Source organism: Manihot esculenta, chromosome 4, assembly GCF_001659605.2.
Source record: "Manihot esculenta cultivar AM560-2 chromosome 4, M.esculenta_v8, whole genome shotgun sequence".
Taxonomy (NCBI): Eukaryota; Viridiplantae; Streptophyta; class Magnoliopsida; order Malpighiales; family Euphorbiaceae; genus Manihot; species Manihot esculenta.
In genome coordinates, this window is record NC_035164.2 from 362,511 (window position 1) to 383,496 (window position 20,986).

The 20,986-nt window shown below is 32.7% G+C and overlaps 2 protein-coding genes across 5 annotated transcripts; one reads left to right on the plus strand and one right to left on the minus strand.

Annotated features, from left to right (window-relative positions):
* The first annotated feature begins 478 nt into the window (after positions 1 to 478).
* LOC110613972 (bifunctional nitrilase/nitrile hydratase NIT4A) lies at positions 479 to 3,495 on the plus strand. Its single transcript, XM_021755414.1, has 5 exons — positions 479 to 719; positions 806 to 985; positions 1,125 to 1,418; positions 2,238 to 2,519; positions 3,104 to 3,495. Exons 1-5 carry the CDS (start codon positions 581 to 583, stop codon positions 3,253 to 3,255), a joined length of 1,047 nt encoding a protein of 348 aa, XP_021611106.1. The 5' UTR covers positions 479 to 580; the 3' UTR covers positions 3,256 to 3,495.
* Positions 3,496 to 14,713: 11,218 nt separating this feature from the next.
* Positions 14,714 to 18,093, minus strand: LOC110612966 (uncharacterized protein At5g41620). 4 transcript variants are annotated; one of them, XM_043955570.1, is made up of 3 exons: positions 17,245 to 18,093; positions 16,983 to 17,105; positions 14,714 to 16,381 (listed from the first exon to the last, which is right to left on the minus strand). In XM_043955570.1, the coding sequence occupies exons 1-3, from the start codon at positions 17,602 to 17,604 to the stop codon at positions 14,951 to 14,953; spliced, it is 1,914 nt and encodes a 637-aa protein (XP_043811505.1). In that variant the 5' UTR covers positions 17,605 to 18,093; the 3' UTR covers positions 14,714 to 14,950. The 4 variants fall into 4 exon arrangements, with proteins under 4 accessions (XP_043811505.1, XP_021609535.1, XP_043811506.1 ...); XM_021753843.2 differs by having other exon boundaries at positions 17,194 to 18,093; XM_043955571.1 differs by having other exon boundaries at positions 16,998 to 17,105; positions 17,245 to 18,092.
* Between the last annotated feature and the right edge of the window lie 2,893 nt (positions 18,094 to 20,986).

Here is a 20,986-nt window from a genome sequence, read left to right on the forward strand (position 1 = left end):
ATAAGATATAAATAAACTTAAATAGTTAGTAGAATGTAAATTATTTAATTTTTATAATGGAATGTATCTATTAAAATATGAATAATTTGAAAATTTTCATCTTTATTTTTAAAATAAAATTAAAAAATACATAAAGTATAATAATATTTTAATTAAAATTTTTGAATTATTATAATAGTTGATAATAAAAAAAATTAAAAATATATAAATAAGTTATTGACTATTTATTTGACATATTGAGTTTATAAGAAAAAATATAAATGAAACCTATGATTTTTTTTTTTTTAAGTGTAAATGAAACCTATGATTTTAACTTGTTATTAAGTGAAAAAATTTTCAAATAAAAAAGAATTAATTATTCTTTAGTTTTAGTTTAAGATATTCTAAAATTGAATAATTTAAAACTAAAATATTTAAATAAAATCACAAATTAGCATAAATCATTAAATCCCTTGTATAAATAGAAGGCAAGTCCAGACATCACTGCGCTATCCACACTCCACATTCGATTTAAAGACCAGAAAGGCAAGAAATCAGGCAGCCCACCACAATTGACCAAAACAACTCGACCAAAGTGGGCATGGCGCTTGTCGCAGAACCACCACCCGACGCCCCGCTTTTCCCGGAGATCGATATGGGAGCAGATTCCTCCGCACCAACCATCCGAGCAACCGTCGTCCAGGCCTCCACGGTCTTCTATGACACTCCGGCCACCCTTGGTACTTGCTATCTTCACTCACTAGCCTTTTTGCTTTATCTGGTTGTTTCTATCTAAATTCTGATGCATATACTTTTCTGTGTACAGATAAGGCGGAGAGATTATTGGCAGAAGCAGCTGGTTACGGATCCCAATTGGTTGTGTTTCCTGAAGCATTCGTTGGCGGTTACCCTCGTGGTTCCAGTTTTGGTGCTGCCATTGGAAATAGAACTCCCAAAGGCAGAGAAGATTTCCGCAAGTATCATGCTTCAGCCATTAATGTCCCTGGTAAGTAGTAAGTAGTAACCTTTCTTTTTCACTCTCCTTGTTGACTTCTTGTTGCTTCTTCCATTGCAATCATATCAGTCTTAGAGGAAAACTTCTTTACGAATCTCTATATGGATAACTAAGATTCTACTAATTGCAGGCCCTGAAGTGGATCGCTTGGCAGCTATGGCTGGAAAGTATAAAATATATTTAGTAATGGGTGTGATAGAGAGGGATGGATATACTCTTTATTGCACTATTCTGTTTTTTGATTCTCAAGGTCATTACCTGGGAAAGCACCGAAAACTTATGCCCACCGCCACCGAGCGTATTGTTTGGGGATTCGGGGATGGATCAACAATTCCTGTTCTTGACACTCCAATTGGAAAAATTGGAGGTGCTATTTGCTGGGAAAATAGAATGCCTCTTCTAAGGACAGCAATGTATGGTAAAGGTAAGCTATTTTCAGTAAAACCATTCAGTTAACTTATTAATATCATTATAAGGCCGTAGCAGCAATTTGCTATGTCATTTTTCACGCTGCTTGGCTTATCAAACTTTGTCGACTTCTCTATCAGGTATTGCATTCTGTTGTTTTCCCTTTATCCAGTGTTGTATTTTGAACCTTTTGTGAGCATGTGAACTGGACGAAAGGAGTTCTGCATCATATGAAAGATAGCTCCTCCATAAGACTGCTATTTTGGCAATTGGCAAGCAATTACTTCGTGTGTGTATTTATTCCTAACGTAATCAGTATCTATCTTCATACTTTCATTTGGCATCCGAGGCATGTTTTCTTTACCATTTGTCCATGCCTATCATTAATGTAAGCAAGCAGTTCAAGGTTAATACTGTGCCGTTTCCTGGTTTAGTTCTTATATATACTAGCTCTATCTCTGTTGGCTTTTATTTTTGCTCAAATTTCTTTCAAATGGGTCTCAGTATTTGTTTGTCTGTTGTTTAAGCATGCAAAAATGCCATCTTTCCATCTATCTGCTTTTTGCATGTTTATCTGTATGAAGTTGGATCATGAAAATCTGCAGTAGCTAACAAATTTTATATCCATAATAGTTTTGCATTTGTGCTATTAAGTGATATACAATCTTTTTCTTACTTCTTAATAATTGAAGTAGGCTGAAAGCAGACTAATTATTTGCTTGACATATGATTATGATATGCATAACATTATGTTGGCTGGGATTAGACTTCTCTGTTCTTTTATCCCTAGGTTTTTACATGATTCCATTTTAATTTCTGATCATTTAATTTTTAGGTGTTGAGATATACTGTGCACCAACTGCTGATGCTAGAGACACTTGGCAAGCAACAATGAAGCACATTGCTCTGGAGGGTGGGTGTTTTGTGCTATCTGCCAATCAGTTCTGCCGAAGGAAAGATTACCCTTCTCCTCCAGAGTATATATTTTCCGGAATAGAAGAAGACCTTACACCAGATTCTGTTGTTTGTGCTGGAGGCAGTGTCATTATCTCACCCCTGGGGAATGTTTTATCAGGACCCAATTATGATGAGGAGGCACTGATCTCAGCAGACCTAGGTATGCCCACTGTTCTCACTTTTAGGTAGTTTATATGTATCTGTGCACCAACGTCTCACATGCACTGGGAATTGGGACTTAGTAGATTTGCAGAATTTCCTCCAACACTTAATTTTCTGAGTGTTTCAAGTACTAAAAGAACATTTCAATTAAGAACAATTGTGGAGGACAGACATGGTACTTTGGGATGAAAGTTGCTCCAAAGACATGGACAGAACATCCATCTTGAAGGAAAATGGGCAATTTTAAGAGTCTTACAATTTGTCCCTGAATATCATTTTTGGTTATTTGGTACACTGGTATGTAGCAATATCAGTTCACTGTCACTGTTAGCTGCAAAAAGTTGGGCATAAACATAAACTGTTATCTAAAAGTATGATATAATGGGCCAGAATTTCGTTCCGTGCCTGTCCTTGTCCAAGTAATCTTGTAAATATGAATGTCTATTGAAAGCTCATAATTGAGGGTATTATTTAACGTCCTATGCTACATTAATGTTGCTTGACGTAGAATAGGATTAATGTTGGTTTTGTTTTCATTGTGCTACCATAGCTCTGACTCTGATAACATTAAATTATGCCTAGATCTTGGAGAAATAGCTCGTGCAAAGTTTGACTTTGATGTGGTTGGGCATTATGCAAGGCCTGAAGTTCTAAGCTTGAATGTAAGGGACCATCCAACAAATGCGGTTACCTTCACATCATCAGCAGCAAAAACTGAAGGCACTAATAGATAGTTGCCTTGCCAGCCAGATTTTTCACAAAACGAAGCGACAACTTCAATAATAATGGAATTGGCACACCATCTTCCTTAGAGTGATTAAAGATGTGAACGCTATTGTGCCAGTTTTTTATTGACAAGAGTCTTTCTTACTTGGAAATATTGCTTGTTCTTCTGGTTATTGGATGTACATCGTGATCACCATAAATAACCTAAAAATGCATAATAAAATTGCTCTTTCTCCTTTCTTTATCAACATATTTCTAAATGTGTGCTGACTGACCATGACATGAAACTCAGTAGCCTGGTATGCTGCAGTCCCAAGCGCGAATAACCAAGGTTGTTGCACAGGACAGGAACTGTCCACTTCCAATATTTAACAGCTTCTCCGCAGCTATGCTTAGCAGCTCCATATGATCAAACAGGCAATCTATGCCTGAATATCATTCTCAGTTGAGTTAAAAAAGGAACGGCATTCCTGAGATCTATATTAAATTTTACTAGGCCATTTCTTAGTGGTCACAGTAGCATCAAAATTTTGAGTGGCTTCACTAATACAGTTAAAAAATTGAATGATTTAAGTGAGGATACTTGGAAAAGGATGGCAATGGGATAGATATTGTGTTTGCTATACATGGAATCCACCCTCATGAACCCGGGGGGGTTAGTATTTACATTGAGAATTTGGATGACACGGAACAACTAGTCTTGGATTTTATGGCAGACTTGGACTGGGGCTAACTTTTATATTTTAATTATTATTTTGGATATTTTGGGTATTTTTATAATTTTGCATATTAGATTTTTATTTCTATTGTAAATAGCCTCCCTTGGCTATTAGGATTTTAGACTCCTATTAGGATTAGGATTATTTTTGCATATTAGGATTTTATTTCTATTGTAAATAGCCTCCCTTGGCTATTAGGATTTTAGACTCCTATTAGGATTAGAATTATTTTATTTCTATTGTAAATAGCCTCCCTTGGCTATTAGGATTTTAGACTCCTATTAGGATTAGAATTATTTTTGCATATTAGGATTTTATTTCTATTGTAAATAGCCTCCCTTGGCTATTAGGATTTTAGACTCCTATTAGGATTAGAATTATTTTATTTCTATTGTAAATAGCCTCCCTTGGCTATTAGGATTTTAGACTCCTATTAGGATTAGAATTATTTTATTTCTATTATAAATAGCCTATTTACAATAGAAATAAAACTCTAATATGCAAAATTATAAAAATATCTAAAATATCCAAAATAATAATTAAAATATAAAAGTTAGCCCCGGTCCAAGTCTGCCATAAAATCCAAGACTAGTTGTTCCGTGTCATTCCCTTCCACTTGTAAAGAACTCGTCCTCGAGTTGTCATCAGCAGGGTAGTACTGAAATAGATATGCCACATTAAACGTCTTGGAAATTTTCATTTCATGTGGGAGGTCAAGGACATAGGCATTGTCATTGATCTTCTAAATGATCCGGAATGGACCAATCCTCTTGGCGTCAAGCTTTTTCTGTCCTCCACCACGCTCCTTGCGTAAATACACCATAACTTGGTCACCGACATTGAAGGACTTGAAACGCCTATATTTATCAGCTATAACTTTATATTTGTCATTGGCTTCCGTAAGGCATTGTTGTACTTGCTTGAAAATATCCACGTGCTGCTTTGCCAGGTTGCTTGCTGCAAGACTGTTGTGATAACCTATGGGAAGTGCGATAAGTTCAACTGTATGCGCTGGGACTTTCCTGTACACAACAGCAAATGGTGACATCTTTGTGGAGCTGTGAATCGCACTGTTGTACGCAAATTCTGCTTGGGCAAGAGCAAGATCCCAAGCAGTTTTCTTGTTACTGCAGATGCAGCGTAGAAGACTGCCAAGTGTGCGGTTTACCACTTCAGTTTGTCCATTAGTTTGGAGGTGAGCAGCACTGCTGTATCGAAGTTCAGTCCCGAAGCGTTTCCATAAAGTCACCCAGAAGTGAGCTAGAAACTTCACATCTCTGTCAGAAGTAATGGTTTTGGAGACACCATGTAAGCGAACAATCTCCTGGAAAAACAGTTTTGCTACGTGGGAAGCATCATTAGTTTTCTTGCAGGGAATGAAATGCGCCATTTTAGAGAACCTGTCAACAACAACAAAAATGGAATCAGATCCACGTTGAGTACGTGGAAGACCAAGAACAAAATCCATAGACAAGTCCTCCCAAGGATGGGCTGGAATAGGCAGTGGAGTGTATAAGCATGTATTCTGCGAATGTCCCTTCTGAGTTTGACACACTGGGCACTTCTGAACCATTCGACCTGTATCCTTTTTTAATTGAGGCCAGTAAAAACGCTCCTCCAACCCAGCAATAGTCTTGTCACGCCCCAAATGACCACTCAAACCTCCTCCATGGATCTCGCGAATCAACTTCTCCCGCAAGGAAGATCGAGGGATGCATAACCTGTTCTCCTTAAAAAGAAAGTCATCATGTATCAAGAACCCATCAGTAGGCTGGTGAGTCTGGACTCTGGCCCATATATCAGCAAAATCATCATCTGTAGCATATAAATCCTTTAGGAATTCAAAACCTACAACCTCCTGATTAACTGTAATCAACAGAGCAGCCCTCCTACTCAAAGCATCTGCCACCTTATTACTATGGCCAGCCTTATGTTTGATGACATAATGAAAGGCTCCAAAGTAAGCTGCCCATCGGGCATGCATCTTATTCACATGTTTTTTAGTTTTAAAATGGATCAGAGATTGATGATCTGTGTGAATAATAAATTCTCGTCCCATCAAATACTGCTCCCAAGTTTTAAAAGCTCGGAATACTGCATATAGTTCCTGCTCATAAGTAGACCACTTCTTTCTAGTTTCATTCAGTTTTTCACTAAAGAAGGCAATAGGCCTTTTAGACTGTGACAATACTCCTCCAATCCCAACTCCACAAGCATCACATTCAATCTCAAACAGTTTATCAAAATCAGGTAGAGTAAGAATAGGGGCAGAAGTAAGCTTATCTTTAATCTCTTCAAAGCTCTTGTTGGCAGCTTCAGTCCATGCAAATTTCTGCACTCTCTCTTTCTTCAAGCAATCTGTGATAGGGGCAACAATGCTGCTGAAATTTCTGATAAACCGTCGGTAGAAAGTGGCAAGGCCATGAAAGCTGCAAACTTCAGAAATAGTTTTGGGGATGGGCCAATTTCGTATTTCTTCTACCTTCGTCTCATCAACATGTATCCCTTCTGCACTAACAACGAATCTCAGGAACAGAACGCGCTCCGTCATATAGATGCACTTCTTAAGATTAATAATCAACTCACTTTCTTGTAGGGCCGTCATGACTTGACGGAGATGCTAAAGATGTTCTTCCTCACTGCGACTAAATATCAAAATGTCATCAAAATAAACAACCACAAATTTGCGTAAGAAAGGATACAAAACCTGGTTCATGAGTCGCATAGAAGTGCTAGGTGCATTTGTTAAAGCAAAGGGCATAACCAGCCACTCATACAAGCCTTCCTTAGTCTTGAAGGCAGTCTTCCATTCATCTCCCTCCTTGATCCGAACTTGGTGATAGCCACTTTTGAGGTCGATTTTAGAAAAGACTTTAGCCCCGGATAGCTAATCTAGCATGTCATCCAATCGTGGGATAGGAAATCGATATTGAACTGTAATTTTGTTGATGGCCCTGCTATCCACGCACATTCTCCAAGTCCCATCTTTCTTTGGAACTAATAGGGCAGGTACTCCGCAGGGGCTAATGCTCTCCCGAATATGCCCCTTCTTCAGTAATTCTTCCACCTGTTCTTGGAGGATTTCACTCTCCTTTGGACTCATCTTGTAATGAGGCAGATTCTGTAATTTTGATCCAGGAATGAGATCAATCTGATGTTGGATATCCCGCAGGGGTGGAAGCTTTGATGATTCCTCCACTATCTTAGGAAACTCCTTCAACAACTCTTTGACGGGCGGTGGTAAAGATGGTGCATCCTCCATTGTACTTTTTTCTTTCACCAATAAAGTCTGTGTGCCCCCAGATTTCTCAACTGCGCCTGATAGCTTCTGCACTCCCGTAGAAATAGCAACAACATTCTTCTCTTTCACTTTAGAATGTTTCGCAGAACCGGAAGGCAAGATAGTAATCTTCTTTTGATTCCACGTGAACATGTATGAGTTCTCCTTCCCTTTATACAAAGCATCAACATCGAACTGCCAAGGGCGGCCTAGCAAAATTCCACAACAATCCATATCCACAACATCACAATTAACAAGTTCAGTATAAGATTTACCGATCGAGATAGGCACGCTGCAGATTCTGTTGCCCTCAATTGTCGGACCTTCCTTAATCCATCCGACTTTGTATGGCGAAGGATGCGGCTGTGTAGGCAACTGCAATTTCTCCACCAATTGCTTAGCTATCAGATTCTCACAACTGCAGCTATCTATAATTAGCCTGCAAATTGCCTCTCCTATTCGACACTTTGCTTGAAAAATCTTCATCCTTTGCGTTTCATCCTCCTGTTTTGTTGAACATAAGATTTCTTCACCACATAGGTGACTTCAGGATTGGCGGCCACATGGGGATGTGCGGCGGCGGCGGGTTGGTTGCAGGGTCAGCTGTCCGATCATCTCCCTCAATTCTGCCAAGGATGCCTCAATCGCAGCAAGTCGCGCCTCTTGGTTATCTGCCATGGTCGAACTTCGCTCTGATACCAATCTGATACAGGACTATTTAGACTCCGTCAGGAGTTTCAACCAATATCGTTTGGTTAAGACGAAATAAGAGAAAAGATAGGCTAAAAGACGAAAAGTCTTATTGAAATTTCTTAAAAATTGGAAAGTGAAAAAAAAGTTTCTAATAGCCAAGGGAGGCTATTTATAATAGAAATAAAATAATTCTAATCCTAATAGGAGTCTAAAATCCTAATAGCCAAGGGAGGCTATTTACAATAGAAATAAAATAATTCTAATCCTAATAGGAGTCTAAAATCCTAATAGCCAAGGGAGGCTATTTACAATAGAAATAAAATCCTAATATGCAAAAATAATCCTAATCCTAATAGGAGTCTAAAATCCTAATAGCCAAGGGAGGCTATTTACAATAGAAATAAAACTCTAATATGCAAAATTATAAAAATACCCAAAATATCCAAAATAATAATTAAAATATAAAAGTTAGCACCGGTCCAAGTCTGCCATAAAATCCAAGGCTAGTTGTTCCGTGTCATTGGAACCTTTCTATGTAGAACGGTTAAATTTCAACCACAAGTGAGAATAATTCACGTCAGTTGGAGCCAACCATGTGCTTGCCTAAACAAACAATACATGGCAAAAGAGAGAAACCGTGAAAAACCCACCAAACCCTGAAGCTTCATATGGCCAAGTTGTGGCCCTGCTTACAACTTGCAATTGAACCGAACCAAACATTTGAAATTATTAGCTAGGAAGTAATATTTTTCGGTTCAAACAAAAATTAAAAGTGAAACTTGAACGGTAGTATTTGGCTATCTAGAATGCAGACAAACTTCACCAAACATGTTCTTGGATGCTTTCTAACGATATGTATATTAACTTTATTGTAGCTTCATCGAAGACTACTAAAAATTTGTCGAATGAATATTAGGAGTTTTTAAACATCATCTCTAACATAATAATGGACTTCAATAACTATGCTCATATATTAGCCTAGCTGCATACTCCCTTATAGACGCTCTTATTGAACCAAAAGGCATAAACTCTTGGACGTCATCTTATTGCTGTTACTATAGACATGTCAATGTATTTTAAGGTTTTCAGGTGAAGATAAAAAAATTCTTAGGCTTTTTATAAAAAGTAGGGGACTGAAAAGAAATTTTGCCAAACAGAATTGAGGGAAAAAAATTGACAAATTTTAGCCTCTGCCGCTGGCATTTCGCCCCCTGTTTGATAATTTTTTTTCGTCTCGCCTCTTTTTGGCAAATTTACTTTTTATTCCCTGTTTTTATAAAAAGCATAATATTTTTTAGCAATATTTATGTTCACTGACATATAAAGTTATGTTCTCCAGTCCAGACATCCTTTCTATTTGGTATAGATTCAATTCTTCTGGTCCACATTCTTTGATGCGGGATTCAAATATGAATTCCATAGTCGCACAGGCTTTATGAATAGGAAAAATTAATGTTAGCAAAAAATGCAAAATTAGTTATTCTATTTTTAAGAGTCATGTAACTAGTGGTTTAGCTATGTTCTCAATGGTTAAGTTATGTTTTTAGTGGTTAACGCTTGCAAGTTATTTTTTTTTTCTTAGTGGTAGGAGAGTAATTTTTTATGTTATTTAATGATTTCTTGTTTTTAGGAGATGATTATGTCTCCCTCTTATATTTACTTTTATATTTAAGTGCAACAATTTAATAAAAAAAATTATAGAGATTTTTAGTACTTCAATTCAAGAGATTTTTAGGTTCTTTCTAAAGAGTTGCAACCATACGTCACAAAAAGAAAATTTCGTTCCCAAAAAATTCTAATCCGATCATTTCTAAGGACTCTATCATTTTGGTATCAGAGTTAGGGGTTATGGGTAACTCAATCCAATAACAATTTGATCGAATTCTTACCTTATTTTTGGAATAGCAGCAAGCTGCCAACAAGGCTCGCCGAGAAGAACTAAATGTTAAGTTGGAATCTCTTACCCGTGACATTAACAACTCTAACCGAGTACCTGTGATTGGGAAAGCACCACTCTCGCTCATCCAAAGGCAAATGAGTAGTAGAATCAATAGGTTCAGATAATTCAGGTAATAGTACGATTGTTTCAAAATTTACCAAATTAGATTTCTCTCGTTTCAATGGTCAAAAAGATTTATTAAGATGACTGAGTAGGTGTGAACACTTCTTTCAACACCAATAAGCCTTTGTAGAAGAAAATGTCAGTCTAACTTATTTTTATTTGGAATGTACAACTCAATTGTAGTTCTTACCATTAATGCAGAATTTTTCGACTTTAGAAGAGTTCAAAAACTAATGCAATCTCCGTTTTGAGTCATTGATCTGTAATAACAAATATTGAAAAAATAAAATAAAATAATAAAATCTGAGTCGTGTCGTACACTGTCCTTAAATATTTATTTTGCAATCTCCAGGACAAAACAAGTTTTTCTGAAATTTTAATTTTCAGATCAAAACAACAAAAAATTATTTCTAATTTATAACCCAACAGAAAGAGAAGTAATAAAGTAGAAAATTGGTATGTTCGTTACAAAAATCTTGAGATAATATAATAAAATCATAACGCTCAAATTTAATATTGTATTTAAATATAAAACCTATAATAACAAAAAAATCTCACAAATAAAATTTTCAACGACCACAAAAGCTTTTGAAATCTAAATTCATTTTACAACAATCCCCACATATTTCAAAAAAAATTTTATTGCTGAATTTAAAAATTTAGTGTATGTTTCGAATTAGTATCTTTTGGACTATGAACCAGATTTAAATTAATAAGACTTAACATATAGAGTAATTGGTGAAATTTTTATTTTTATTAATCAAAAACTCTTTTTTGTATGCTAATATCACATCAATCTTATAACACTCTATAAATCTTGTTGTCAATATTGTTTTGTGCTAATAGGCCATGCGCACGCCTATTAGTAGTACTCTAGATTATATCACAATCTCATAGAAGCGGCTCAACTCCACACTTATAAGCCTGTTAGTAGTGCTCTAAAGATTATGCCACAGTCTCATAGAAGTTGCTCCACTCCACACTTATATAGGTGATATCATCAAGTGTATACTGTAATTTATACACCATCCATAAAGGATATGAATATGATTAAAAACTTTATCCCATCCTCTCATTAATAATGTCTGTCACTTCTCACACCATTAGAAGAGACAACATTAAATAGTGCTAGCAGAACTAACAAACAAATAATTTGTTATTACCCATATAAACACTATAGGAAAGGACAACATTAAATAGTGTTAGCAGAACTAACTAATAAATAACTTATTATTACCCATATAAACATTTTTCATGGAATCTCCGATTAGAAAGATTGGGTTGCTATCACTGTTAATTTCATATTGGTTCAAGTCTCATTCCATGATGTTTCATTTATTAACTTCTTTCTTAAAAATAGTCAAAGAATTTATCAAATTCAATGACTTCACATAATTAATGGATATAATTTCATTTCTCAGCAGCTGCTCAACCATATCATATCTTAGATAAATATGTCTATTTTTATTATTGAAAATTTTATTCTTTGCAATAACTATTATCATTTGACAATCATAATATATAAATGATATTGATTTTATTTTCAACATAGTATTTATTAAGAAATTTCTTAACCACTCAAGTCTCATTATCATCTAATTCCAGAGTAACAAACACTGATCTATAGTGGTTTTGACAATAATAATTGATTTTCAAGTAATTGCACCACCAATTAAATACATAATCGCTAGTGGATTTATTTCATTTGAATCTAAATTTCAATTAATATTACTGTATTCTTCTACTACAGTGGGACATCCACTATATAGAATATCATAACTTATAGTACCGTTCAAAACTAGTCCAATGACAATGATTAGATTATATGTAAATTTGCTTAGTCTACATAGCATAAACTATATCAAATCTAAAAAAATTCAATAAATGCAACAATCTTCTACTAATTTGTGCATATCTAAATTGAGCAATAATATAATCTCTATTCTTCTTTGAAAATTAGCATTATATGGGGTATTCACTAGTTTGACATTGAGATATCTAAATTTTTTTGCTCTTGTGATATAATTATATTATCATTCTAATTTTAATACCCAACTCACATTTGCTTCTTTTATACATTTTATAATAAATTTATGAATAAGAGAACATTTAATTTCACATGCTATATTATAATTTGTATCAAATATAAGCATATCATTCACATATGAACAAATAATCACAAGTTCATTATGTATAAATTTTATAAACATATATACTAGCTAAATCTTAGTGAAATATCTCATATCATCATTTAGGTACTTATTTCAAACCATATAAAAATTTAAGAATTTTATTTTCTTGATTAGAAATAAGACAATTCTTATACCACACGAAATATAAACATAATTTTTAGCAAAATACCTCACACTTTTAAATATTTAGGTTAATTTTATAAAAATTTCATAATTCGTAGAAGTCTATGAATTTATTATTTTGTATTTTTCTATTGCATTACTCTTAATACTACTATGAATAAAATAAATGCAAGCATGTATAAAAGTAATAGCATTTTATAATAATTTATTATTCTAAACTTTTCAAAAATAAAAGATCACTAAAATTCCAAATAAAAAAATAGGTGCAACTATCCATATTTACATATTTTTAGAGGAAGTAAGGGAGGTAGAGTTAAGTTTTTATTTTTATCTTTGATTTCTGAGTTTGTAGTTGCCCTTGAATCTAACTTATCTGAATATTTTGTCCAACTCTATTTTTAAAAAAGTTAAATTACCTAACAAATAAATAATTTTTTTAATGTCCAACTTAACAACAAAAAAAAAGTCATCCTAATCATTTATAATTAAAAAAATAAATCATTTATTCTACAAATTAATTCTCGGATGCTATAAAAAATCTGTTATAATTTGAAATTAAAAGAAAATATTGATTATCATTTTTAATTTTTTAAACAAATATAATTCTATGGATCCCATTATCATCCATTTTTTATTTTTTTATTTTTTTTTTGAAACTCATTTTAAATTGAGTTTATAAATTTAGTATTTGATGGAGGCATATCAAATTCAGTAGGCTAAAAAAATTTTAAAAAATAATAAAAATATTAATAATAATAAACTCATATGACTTTATTGTCTACTCCAGCTTTTAACAGTAATAATTTTTAATAATCGAGATTTTAGAATAGATCTTTAATTATTTTCTCTCGCCATTAAAATATAAAATTCTCTTTCATAATTGAAGGAAGGATAAAACTTTCACCCACCATTAAAGAATAAGATTCTCTCCATCATTAAAGAATAAGACTAAATTCTTAAAATTATTGAAAAAATATAATAAAATAATAAAATCTAAATTGTGTTAGACACTGTTTTAAGGATTTATTTTGCAAACTCTCAAGATACAACATGTTTTTCTGGAATTCTAATTTTTAGGATCAAAATGATAAGAATTTACCTCTAATTTATAATCTAGCAGAAAGGAAAGGAATAAAATAGAAAATGTAAGTGATTTTCTTTGTGAAGATGCATGCTATTTATAGTGAAAAAAAATAGTCATTTTAAACTGTTATAAAAATTTTAAAATAATATAATAAAATCATAAATATTAAATTTAATATTATATTTAAATATCAAACCTACAACAATAAAAAAAAATCTCATAAATAAAATATTCAACTATCATAAAATTTTTTGAAATCTAAATTCATTTTACAACAACAAATTGTGTGGGAGCTAGCAAAATTAAAACGGTTGCCGACTCCCAAACACAATTTGAGGTTATTGTCTCTCGAGCTGAAAGCCTCACCCGAGATTAAAAAAAAAAAACAATTTTATCTTAGCGGGTTATAAGAATACATTGATGTGGATGTGGAACTTTACCAACCAACAAACCTGGTTATCGGCACAAGCATGTTAAGACTATGAACAGAAAAATTGGTCCATATGTAATGCAAGTTCTTTAACCAATCATTTATCTCAACAAACAATAGAAGTAAAAGGTACCTAAATCATTAAGCGCTTGAACTGCAATGAGATGGAGGAACGACGATGAAAAAGACTTTGTTTTAACCGTGATAAACCCTTTGTTCGAGGACATCAGTATAAAAAATTATTCTGGCTGAATTTAGCAGATGACGACATAGGTGATATTGCAATGGACCAATTACTGGCTGAATAGTTTCCAAAAAATTTTCTGAGTTTGCACTTGAGTACAAGCACATAGTAGAGGAGAGAGTAATGTTAGCAAATAATGCAAGTTAATTTTTTGCAAATTAGTTATCCTATTTTCAAAAGTCACGTAGTTAGTAGTTAATCCATGATATAAATAGTGCAAGTTAGTTTTTACATTTTCTCAGTGGTGGGAGAGTGATCTTTTATGTTGTTTAATGGTTCTTTGTTTGTAGGAGATAATTATGTCTTTCTCTTGTATTTAAGTACAATAATTCAATAAAAGAAATATGAGAAAAATGGCATGAGTTTTTGAGTGCTTCAACATCAAGAGATTTTCAAGTTCTCTCTGAAGAGCGTTCTATTGCAACTATAGATCACAAAAAGAAAATTTCAAACTCAATCCATTTCTAAAGACTCTAACAATAACACATCTATAATATTTGTGAAAGTGTTGGTGTCTCCTGTCAGTACTAGGTGCCTAATGCATCGTCTTATGGAGGTGGCTTAAAATTTAAATGGAATACAGCAGTACTTGATTAACGGCCCCTTTCTTTTGCTGTTGCAGCTCACAAGAAAAAAAAATGTAATAAAAACAACGTTGTAACAATAATATTTTGTAAGTGAACCCAAAACAAGTCCATACCAACAAAATTCGAACACATACAGCATGAATAAAGTGCTTCTATTGGCTACTAAGATCCATACAGCTCTATGCGATTCCATTTACAAATGAATTAGCTACTGGGTGATAGTTAACTTCTAACATTTCTAAAGATATGCAGGTACAACTTTTCTGCAAATAAAATAGGTAGAGTACTTTCAATGTCTTGAACTTGTCAAGGTCCTGCGGTCTCCTCTTTTTCCCACTACCCTGGGCTTCAAAGCATCTCCTTGCAGAACTGGTGAACTATCTGAAACTGCACTCTTAGAATCTTGCAAAGTCCCCCACTGCCTTGTTGGACTAGAAAAGATCTGTATAGGTTGCCTTCTTGAACCAGGTAAAATGGTGTCTCTAAGGCTCTTCACCGATCTATGTTGCATGATTTCATCTTCATTCTCCTGCATTTGAGAATGGGAATCAAGTTCAGATAGCCTTTCCCTGTCAGACACATCTGATTTTTCCTTATTTTTACTAATGAAATCCCTATTAGGACCATCTGTGCTATTAGAATTTCTTCTTTGTAAACAGATGCTTCCCCATTGAATATTTTCACAGAAAGACTTTCTCCCCTTAAAATTTATATCTAATGAGACTCGGTTCAGATTATCTAAAGCATCACTATCACAAGCATAACTCCAGTTGTAGCTTTTGCTGTTGTTGTCCATGTTTAATTCAATGGAGTGAAGATCACTATCAGCTGAATCATCTCCATCAGGAACTTCCCCATTTTCTATTACCCCTTCGTTTCGTTCTTTCTCAGCCCTTGGTGATGATCCATTTTGTATTTCTTTCAAATAAGCCTGAAACTCTTTAATTCCTTCATAATTTGGAAAGCCATGACAACTTTCTTTACCTGGTACTTTTTCTTTGAGGTAGGACTCAAGCTCATCTTTTAGCCTCTCAACTGCTTCATTTTTCTCTTGAAAATGATATTTAGCCTCGGAGAGTTTCATCTGGACTCTTTCTTCACGCAGCACATCAACTAGCTGAAGCATTTCCCTTTCTTTTTCCATCTCCTCCCTGACTTTAGCAGATTCTATTTTCAATTCTTCAACCTCAGCTTTGTCTTCTCCAACGCCTCTGGCTAACTCATCGCACACTTGCTCCAATATCTCCTTTGCCCTCTTCTCACTCTCAAGCTCTTCCAAGGCCTGGGACAGAGATGCCTTTGTATCTGCTAATTCTTTTCCAAGCTTCATATTCAACCTCTCCGTCTGTCTTCTTAATTTCTTCTCTACTTCAAGCTCTTCTGCAACACAAGCTATGGCATTGTGAATCTTATCTCGTTCTTTGCTTTTCCAAGCTGCTTTTTCTTCTTCAAAATGCATCACAATGATCTCAATCTCATTGCGGTTAGGGCGCTGTTCTTTAATCAATTGATCAACCTGTAACCAGGCTCGATCAAGCTCAACACGAGCTGCTGACACTACGGACATTCCTGAAGAATGCTGCTCATCAAGACCCCAAATACGATTCAGAACTTTTAGAAGCTCTTTAGATGCAACCAAGCCATTACTAATATCCTTCAATCGGGCTCTAATTCCAGTTACACATTCCTTGTGTCTCTTGCTTTTGGTATGAGTTTCAGTCTGCATTTTAGTGGAATTATGAGGTCAGGATTGTGTAAATTGTAAAAAGTCATATGAAATGCAATCATGGGAATTCAAAAGGGTTTAACATTTTCCAAGAACTCAGATTACCAGTCGTTCTCTAAAAAGAAATATCAGACGAAATAATAGTGTATTTGAAAGCTATATTTGTTGAATCCCACATCCAAATGGATAGGGGATAACGTGCCTAAGTGCCTTAGACACTCCTCCCTTGATTTTTTGGATGAGTTAGAACTTGCTCAAATTTAACATGTATAGAGCACCTAAGAGTGTTTGGGATAAGGTAACGTGCCTTAGAAGAGCTTTAGACATTCTCTAATTTTTTGCTGAGTTAGACTTGGCTCAAATTTAACAAACTTTGGTGGAGCCATTATCAGAAACATAAATCAAAATATGCACTACAGACATGTTCCTCTTTCTATCCTAAAATCATGCTAGAAAATTTTGAAACATGAAACATTATTTGAAAACGACCCAACACAAAGAGAAATGTAATATTTTATTATAATCATTTTATGATGCATTGTATATGGGCCTTATCATAAACAATATTTGAGTAAATTCTCACAAAGAACAATACCTCCATCAAACTTACATTACTAAGAGAGTCCAAGCCTCCCACATTATAATCAGTCACCTCAACTTTCTTTCTAGAAACTGATGCCCTTCTTCTATGACCATGTACTCTAGATCGATCCATCTTCTGCATAATTCAGAAACAATGATTTTAATATGTTAGACTAATAACACAAGATCACATCCAATTGTATATAAGAAAACAGAAACGAAACCTCAGAAATCTGAGTGTAAGATGGATCCAACAAATTTGGGAACTTTTCAACTTTTTCTCTGCTTCTCAGCTCTTTATTATCTCCTTTCGCTTCTAAATCCTTTCTAACTCTCTGAGAAGGAATGTTATTGATCCCCCATAAAGTGGCAGCCAATTTTCTTGCAGAAACTGACGCGTCCTTAGCGTTGTCCCCACTTTGAGAGAGAGGACACTTGGTGGATTCTGCATTTGGAACTGATAAAGTTGGAGACTTGGTGCTTGTTTTCCACGTTGGAACAGAAGTAGTAGACCCACCTCTCTTTCCAACTAGAATTGTTCGCTTGAATCTGTACTTTTGGGCTAGCGAGGAGGAGGAGGAGGAGGAATTTCCTCGCTTTCTGATCTTGCCATGCTCTCTGCTTTTTGCCTCCATATATTCAGCAGTTGAAGACCCTATGGCTGTTTGAGTATTAGCAAATAATTAAAATTTTACTGAGAAGGTTGAGGTCTAATGTAAATATGAAAGCTTCGCAATAATTTTGGAATTGCAATGGGAAACTTGTGTGTGAGGTTCATGAAGATACAATAAGGATTTTCTCTCTAAACCGCGGTATGTGGCTTTCAAGGTTTATGAAGATTGGAAATGGCAAAGAATTCAAAATGGGTAAGAGGAGAAACTTTGGGAGCTAAACAGGATGATGATGATAGAAGAGTCTTTTTGGCAAGTCGAAACTTATTGCCTTGAATTCCTCAAAGGAGAAAAAGAAAGGGGCAACAGAAGATTCAGTGTAGAGATAAAAAGAAAGAAAGTGAAGAAGAGAGAGAGAGAGGAATGGAAATATTGGTGGCTTTTGTTTCAGAGAAATTGAGAGGGAAATAAAGAATGAAAATGCAAAAGCATTAGAAGTAATCTCTGTGAATTGCACACCGGTCATAAAAAGAAGAGAAAAGGGGACGTGGCGTACACGCTAGAATAATGCAGTCAATCAGTGACGTGCATGTGTATTCTTGATTGTTTATTTATTTTATAACAATTACAAAATGAGATTTTTTTTTTTACAACGATTAGAGTGTACGTATTCAATCATCTTATTAATTGAATTAAAAAAAAATAAGAAAGAATAATAATTATTTCTTTAATTTTAAAAAACACATTAAAACCTTTTATATATTATTTATTAATTTTAATAATTAAATATTAAAAAAAATTTAAATAATATCCATCAAAGAAATTAATTAGTTTAATTTTTATAAAATTAAAAAATTAATTAATTTTATTTATATTATAAAAATTAAATAATAAAATATTTTAACATTTAAAATTAATAAATAATTAATTAATAGATTTTTTAATAATTTAGAGATAATTAATGAATTTTTTAAATTAATAAATTTCACTCTTAAATTAAATAGTTATTTTTTAAAAAAATATAATGCTCTCTTTATTTTATAATTTTTTATTTTATATAAATTAATAAAGATAATATTTTATTAATTTTTTAATTATATTCTTTTAAAATATTAAATTTTAATAATTAATGAGAAATTATTTTTAAAATAAAATAAAATAAAATAAATTCTAATGGTTAATTTATATGTTAATTATATATAAATAATAATTTTAAAAGTAAAAAATAGATAAAAATTATAATAGAAAAAGAACACTAACAATCTGTTAGCTGGGCTTGTATTGATGAAGGTGTGAGTGCCACAGCCAGTACATCCCATGCCAGTCCATCGTTAATAAAATCAAATAATAAGAGAAAACTTCAGTGAGGTAGAGGGGCCCACTAACGGCTCTGAAAAATTATAGTGGAAAACAAGTGATATGGGCAGGTGACTTGTTGTTGGATTAAGGGCTATAGGGCCCCCAGTCCCACCACTCCCCATTGTTGTCCCTTTCTTAGGGCAGTTATTGTGATTGGTAATCCAATTGAATTCAATTTTATCTCCTTATTTCTTACCAAGAACACATGCCATGGACCCCATCCCCCTATTTACTGCTACAGTACTAAATGAGACGAGACCTTCAAAATACAAATCCAACAGCTATCTTTGAATTTAGAATCTGCTCAAGTTAATGAGTTTGAATCCATTCAATATTAAAGACAAATATTTCTCACATTTTATTTCTATTAAATATTGAAAATGGAATTAAATTAAATATATATATATATATATATATATATATAAATCTTTTATTGATTATTACTTGCAAGGCAATTTAATCAAATTATTTAAAAAATGATGAATTTATAACTATATAACATAATTAAGAAATTTTGTTAAAAAACAGTTTAAAAATAATTTAATGACTTGTAATTATAATATGCTTATTCGGATTATTTTAAAGCGTGGAATGTTAGTTTTTAAGATTTTTAAAAATAAAAAAAATACTATTTAATTTTTATAGTATAAAAAAATTTACTAATTGATTTTTTAATTTTAAAAAAATTATATTAAAATAATTTTTAGCATTTTAAAAAATTTATAAATTAATTTTTTTATTAATTTTTTATTAAATATTTTATTATTTAATTTTTATGATTTTAAAAAATTTATTAGTTATTTTTTCAAATTTTTAAAAAATTTATTAATTAATCTTTTCATATCATAGACATTTTAAATTTTTTTAAAATATTTAATAGATAAAATTAATTGAGGTAGACTAGTTAAATAGTAATTTTTCTTTTAAAAAAAATTATTTTAGAGTACAATATACATATAATACAATTTTTTTAATTTTTAGGTTTAATCCATTGCCCCCTCTACATCTATTGTTTATTGGAAACCATTACATATCCTTAACTAATTATATCATTTCATTGTATTTCTTTTCTCTTTTTAGTTTTTGCATACCCATTCTACCTGTGGAAATAGTATTGTTTTTTTTTATAGCATTATATAACTTTTTTTTCTTCCAATAATGGTTAATAATTTACTCTTGAAAATTTTTAGTTGGAAGCTTACTTAGGATATTAGAAACTTAATTATCTTAGAATTAGGGTCTTGTTAATTTAATATTCTTTTAACATATATTTGGTTTTTTATAATATTCCCTATAGAATCTATATAAAATCCATTATAATTATAATATAATCATTATATATGTAACAATTATATTATAAAATTTCTTTAAATTTAACTAAATAACTACATAAAAAATTGGATTAACAATATATAAATATGTATTTTGATAATTGAGATCCAAAATGAGTTTAAAATTAAGTGTGTTTTGATAAACTCGTTTTCCTTTTTATTTTCATTCTTTTTTATTTTTTCGGACTGCACTGTCCTATATTCTTACTCATCTATCGTTTTACACCCTTACCCGTTTACATGAAAAATCTTTTCGAGCGTGTTTGCACCGTCCTACATCCTTTCTCATTTATCGTTTTACACTCTTATCCGTATGTTATCTTCATACAAGTTGTTTATGTAAGTAAAATATTTTGATTCTTATTAAATAACTATTTAATTTTTTTTACCCTTAGACACAATTTTTATTATTGTAGACTTTATTTTAATACGGAGGTTGATTATTAGTGTCTTGAGCTCATTGAATCTTATTTGGCCTGTAGAATCAGATCTTAATTGGTCTGAGTATTGTCCTATGAATGCGCTATGATCCGTATTAACTTGGCTCAAACCTCTTTAATTTGGACCGCAATAGGCCTGGTGATTGGACCCATTAGTCATACACATCTTAATGGTTGATAAAATGAATGAATCTAATTCAATTTCAAAACTTATTTATGTATATATATACAATAAAACTTTAGCAAATCATATATGAAAAATTTGTAGTACTAATG

Bases quoted from the DNA above. Each gene is read 5' to 3' on its own strand.
- LOC110613972 (XM_021755414.1), top strand. From the start codon at position 581: ATGGCGCTTGTCGCAGAACCACCACCCGACGCCCCGCTTTTCCCGGAG. The intron at 986-1,124 runs GTAAGTAGTAAG...TACTAATTGCAG, and splicing joins TTCAGCCATTAATGTCCCTG to GCCCTGAAGTGGATCGCTTG. The intron at 2,520-3,103 runs GTATGCCCACTG...AATTATGCCTAG, and splicing joins ACTGATCTCAGCAGACCTAG to ATCTTGGAGAAATAGCTCGT.
- LOC110612966 (XM_021753843.2), bottom strand. From the start codon at position 17,604: ATGGAGGCAAAAAGCAGAGAGCATGGCAAGATCAGAAAGCGAGGAAAT. The intron at 17,106-17,193 runs GTTTCGTTTCTG...TGAATTATGCAG, and splicing joins CTTACACTCAGATTTCTGAG to AAGATGGATCGATCTAGAGT. The intron at 16,382-16,982 runs GTATTGTTCTTT...ACTAAAATGCAG, and splicing joins GTAATGTAAGTTTGATGGAG to ACTGAAACTCATACCAAAAG.